The 4,415-nt window shown below is 35.0% G+C and overlaps 1 protein-coding gene across 1 annotated transcript; it reads left to right on the top strand.

The window, feature by feature from the left end:
• The first annotated feature begins 239 nt into the window (after positions 1-239).
• Positions 240-4,095, top strand: LOC120085296 (deoxyhypusine hydroxylase). The gene is made up of 7 exons (XM_039041210.1): positions 240-574; positions 1,165-1,298; positions 1,393-1,628; positions 1,757-1,895; positions 2,232-2,358; positions 3,296-3,414; positions 3,524-4,095. The coding sequence occupies exons 1-7, from the start codon at positions 400-402 to the stop codon at positions 3,554-3,556; spliced, it is 963 nt and encodes a 320-aa protein (XP_038897138.1). The 5' UTR covers positions 240-399; the 3' UTR covers positions 3,557-4,095.
• Positions 4,096-4,415: the final 320 nt, after the last annotated feature.

Genomic DNA, 4,415 nt, shown 5'->3' with positions numbered 1-4,415 from the left:
ATACTTGAAGAAAAGTCTTCAAAGGTAAGGTTTCTAAAACTTTTTGATAGCATGCTGTAATTTATACTCAATGATAAATGAAATTTGAATCGATTTTGCTTCCGCTTATGGTTACCTTCAATTTTAGTTCCTTCAAAGAAAATAATGGAAGTATAGAGGGGACCATAGGACTTACATCTTTTAACAAAGTTAATAGCCAAATATATATATTTTTTTTAAAAAAAACCGCGTTTATTGTACGCATGTTTATTACGAAATTGCCCCAAAACCTCTAAATCGTCTTTCTCCTTCGAGAGGGGAAAAACGCAGAACCCCCCAAAATTCTGCTGCTCAAATATTACGATTTTCCTCTGCAAATCCCTCTTTTCAATTTCACTTCACTACGAAAGCTCCAATCTCATGGCCTCCGTCAATGGCGACGGCGAAATTTCCTCCTTTTCCTGTTCCTCCGACATGGAGAAATTCCTTTGCGACCGCTTGAACGACGTCTCTTTGCCCATTGCCGAGCGCTTCCGAGCCCTCTTCTCCCTCCGCAACCTCAAAGGCCCCACCCCTCGCAATGCCCTCATTCTTGGTTAGTTCAATTTCTTTTTCCAAAATTTACTGAAGAGTTTGCAGTTCCGGTTGTTTTTAGTCTGTTCTTTGTTGTTCTTATTCCCCCATTTGATTGATTGTCGAAATAAATGATAATCTGCGATGGATAGGCTTGATATTTGGCTGCCGTCTTTATTTATTTCTTCTTTATGTTTTTCTTTCCGACGTGACTGCCGTTGAGTCCTGACCGGCTAAATTTTAGGATCGCCGTAAGTTCCATAGTTCGAGACCTTTGATAAACTTGACTTGAAATATTTGATAAATTAATTTAATTTTATTAAAAACCTTGTTAAATTTGTCGCTAGGAATAAACATGAATGAAAGTTCATAACATGATAAGGAAAATAAATCTATTTACTATATTTCTTTTTAAATAAATGTAAAAGGCCTCATATATGAGCTCACTGAGGCCTCAAATTTCCTCAAGCCTACTCTGATAGAATTTGAGAGATACTAGTCTTCTCTAATAGAGCTCGAAACTTGAGAGATATTTTGGTGTTACCATGTAAAGCCTGCAAAAGAGTGAATATTGGAGAAGAAAAGCTCATGGTGCTTATTTTGTTTGCATAGCAACTAGAGATCCTTCGAATTTGTTGGCTCATGAGGCTGCATTTGCATTGGGGCAAATGCAAGATACAGATGCCATCCCGGCTTTGGTGGTGGTTCTTAATGATCTTTCTTTGCATCCCATTGTTCGGCATGAGGTGAAATTGTAGCGCCCTTGATATCCTTGTGTGTTTTGAATTTGATTAAGCGTTCTGTTCATCTAACCTGTCATTTTGATTTGTAATGGTATAGGCAGCAGAAGCTCTTGGAGCTATTGGCTTAGAGAGTAATATTCCATTTTTAGAGAAGAGTTTGGCTTTAGATCCTGCTCAAGAGGTTAAAGAGACATGTGAATTGGCTCTTAGACGAATAGAGCAACTGAAAGATTCTGCTAATGAAGGTGAATCATCCACAGTTGAAAAGTCGCCATTTATGTCTGTTGATCCAGCTGCACCAGCTTCTTCCAATGCCTCTGTAGGTCAACTGAGGTATGTCAAGGAAACTGCAAAGAATGCAATATACTTTTTGCGATACACAGTTGGGTTGTTGCTTGATATTAGCTTCTAGTCAACCATTCTTTCCTGATCACTTTTTTCTCTCATTTATCCATTTGAAGGGAAATTCTTCTGGATGATGATAAAGGCATGTATGAGCGATATGCAGCGCTGTTTGCTTTACGAAATAATGGCAATGATGAAGCTTTAACTGCGATTATTGACTCTTTAAGCTCAACAAGTGCTCTGCTAAAGCACGAGGTTTGTTTACCCTTAAATTTTTATTTTGCCATATCAACGAGGACTGTAATTTCTTAAAAACAATGATTTTATATACAATTTTCTTTTTCTCTTTGGAACTTACTCTGGTCCATTATGTAATTCTTGCAGCTTTCTCAGTATAATTCAGTTAGGGAGTTTGCTATTGGTTTTACTCTTAAAAAACTCTTTTTTGCCTCTGAAAATAAATTTAAGAGATTATAGAAGTTTTGGAATGATCTTTTTGAATTAATTGAGGTTGATTGCCCAGTCGGCTACATTGTAAGGATACTGTTTCCTGATTTGGATGTTAATACGTTCTGTGAATGTGATTAATAGGTTGCTTATGTATTGGGCCAATTGCAAAAGAAAGCAGCTTCAGATGCTCTCTCTGATATACTCGAGGATGTTAAAGAGCATCCAATGGTTAGACATGAGGCTGCAGAAGCCCTTGGCTCCATTGCCGGTATAATTCTTCTGCATCCTTCTTCTTTTGCTCGTTTGGTTTGTTAAAACAGAAAATTGAAATGAAAATATAAATCTATTGAGTGCTTTGTAAAGAATACTGAAAATGTAAAGTAATCTGCTATTGTTATGTGATGGGTCTTGGTTATAGTTATATGATGAGAGACAATTTATCTGATATGCTGTGTTTCTTAAAGCACGAGATGTATTGAGGCGTAATAGCTCTTTGAGGCTAAAGTGTGAGTCACATCAAAATGAGGTGCCTTATGGAATGTGAAATTGTTAACCATCATGGGTTTGCGTAGTGGTAAATAAAGAAATATCCCCTTGATAAAGGGCTAAGAAGTCATAGGTTCAATCCATGGTGGCCACCTACCTAGGATTTAATATCCTACGAGTTTTCTTAACACCTAAATGTTGTAGGGTCAGGCGGGTTGCACCATGAAATTAGTCAAGGTGTGCTTAAGTTGGCTTGGACACTCATGGATATAAAAAAAAAAAATGGAGAGTGAAATAGTTAAATATTAAAGAACATAGATAGACATGCTGGCAGGGGATTTTCATCATCTTAATTGATTGTAGAGACCCTTAATTAAATCATCCTTAGTTTCAAGTTAGGGATCAAAATAGGAATTATTCCTTATCGTTTTATTTTTTCTATTCTGAACATTGTTCCATGAATAATGAAACCATGATGGAGTTCAAGATTCTTGTCCAGTGGAAATGGATGGAAGAAGCTGATACATGCTCCCATCTTCTCCTTCATATTTCACCTGCTATGCTTATTAGTTACAAGTTACTGCGCTCCATTAAGAGTATCTTTTTCCAGCACCTAACTTTCAGTTCATTATAGCAATGTTAGCTGTTGCCTCTGTTGCAGTCTGCTTCATCTTTATTTTTTAATTAAATTGTTTTTTTTGTTTTCATTGAACTTGCAGATGAAAAAAGCATAGCGCTTCTCAAGGAGTTTTCAAAGGATCCTGAGCCTATAGTCTCGCAGAGTTGTGAGGTTGCTCTAAGCATGCTGGAATACGAAAGGTTGGGAAGATCATTTGAGGTATACATTCTCGACTCCATGACCATATCTGAATGGATATGTATTTCCATATTGTCTTGGACTCTTGGTTATCACACCTTCAATTAACACAAAGTAATGCACCCTGCAGTTCCTATTCATGCAATCTCCCCAAGTTCAATAAGTTGCAACAAACAGCAAGTAGCATCAATTGTCAAGGTTAGAAGCAGCCCCATCTCCTGTTTGTCTGCAACAAATAGTGGTGGTTGGAATCTGAAAGCATGATTAATTATATAGGTGATTGTTCTTTGATTTACTGGAGATCAGCAAAATTGGAACAATACATACAGTAATTACATGTGTTTATTATTCCATTTGGGGGATATATATCATATATATATATATCCCAACCGGAATGAAAAGGAACAGACAGAAATTTTACTCGAAACCATAGAAAATTATATATTTTCAAACATGTCATCAGGTTTCCTTTTTTTATTCCTAAAAGTTGCATAATGTTTTTTTTTCCTTTTTTAGAAAAAATGGGAGACATTTTAAGTAGCCTGATTGATTGCTGGTTTTGCCCTTCTCATTTATCTTCGAGAAATGTCCTAGCAGGGGGCTCTTGTACAAAGTATCTTTGGATATTTTTTACTTTTTTTGGAAGTTTTAGAGTAAAATTTTGGGCCGTTTGGTTCAAGATTTTAATGATGTCTAAAAAAATGCGTGGGAATCAAGGATAAATGTGTTTGTTTATATATGAGAATGTTATTAAAGTTTTATGGTAACAAATTAGTTTTGTATTTTATTTATAAAATTAACCATGGATACCTCTATAAAATTTTGATAGATTAATTGATAAACAATAAATTCAATTCAAGGTTTTGAGAAAAATTAATTATTTAACTATCTAATAATAATATTAATTAAATTATTAATTATAAATATTTGTAAAATGAGTAGTTTATAATTAAAGTTACTTGATTATATAATTTGATGTATCAATTTGATGAATTTATATAGATAGGATGTATTAATTAATA

The sequence above is a fragment of the Benincasa hispida genome, chromosome 9 (assembly GCF_009727055.1).
Source record: "Benincasa hispida cultivar B227 chromosome 9, ASM972705v1, whole genome shotgun sequence".
Lineage (NCBI taxonomy): Eukaryota > Viridiplantae > Streptophyta > Magnoliopsida > Cucurbitales > Cucurbitaceae > Benincasa > Benincasa hispida.
Note: the sequence above shows the minus strand (reverse complement) of the source record. Positions and strands in the feature narration are given on the sequence as shown.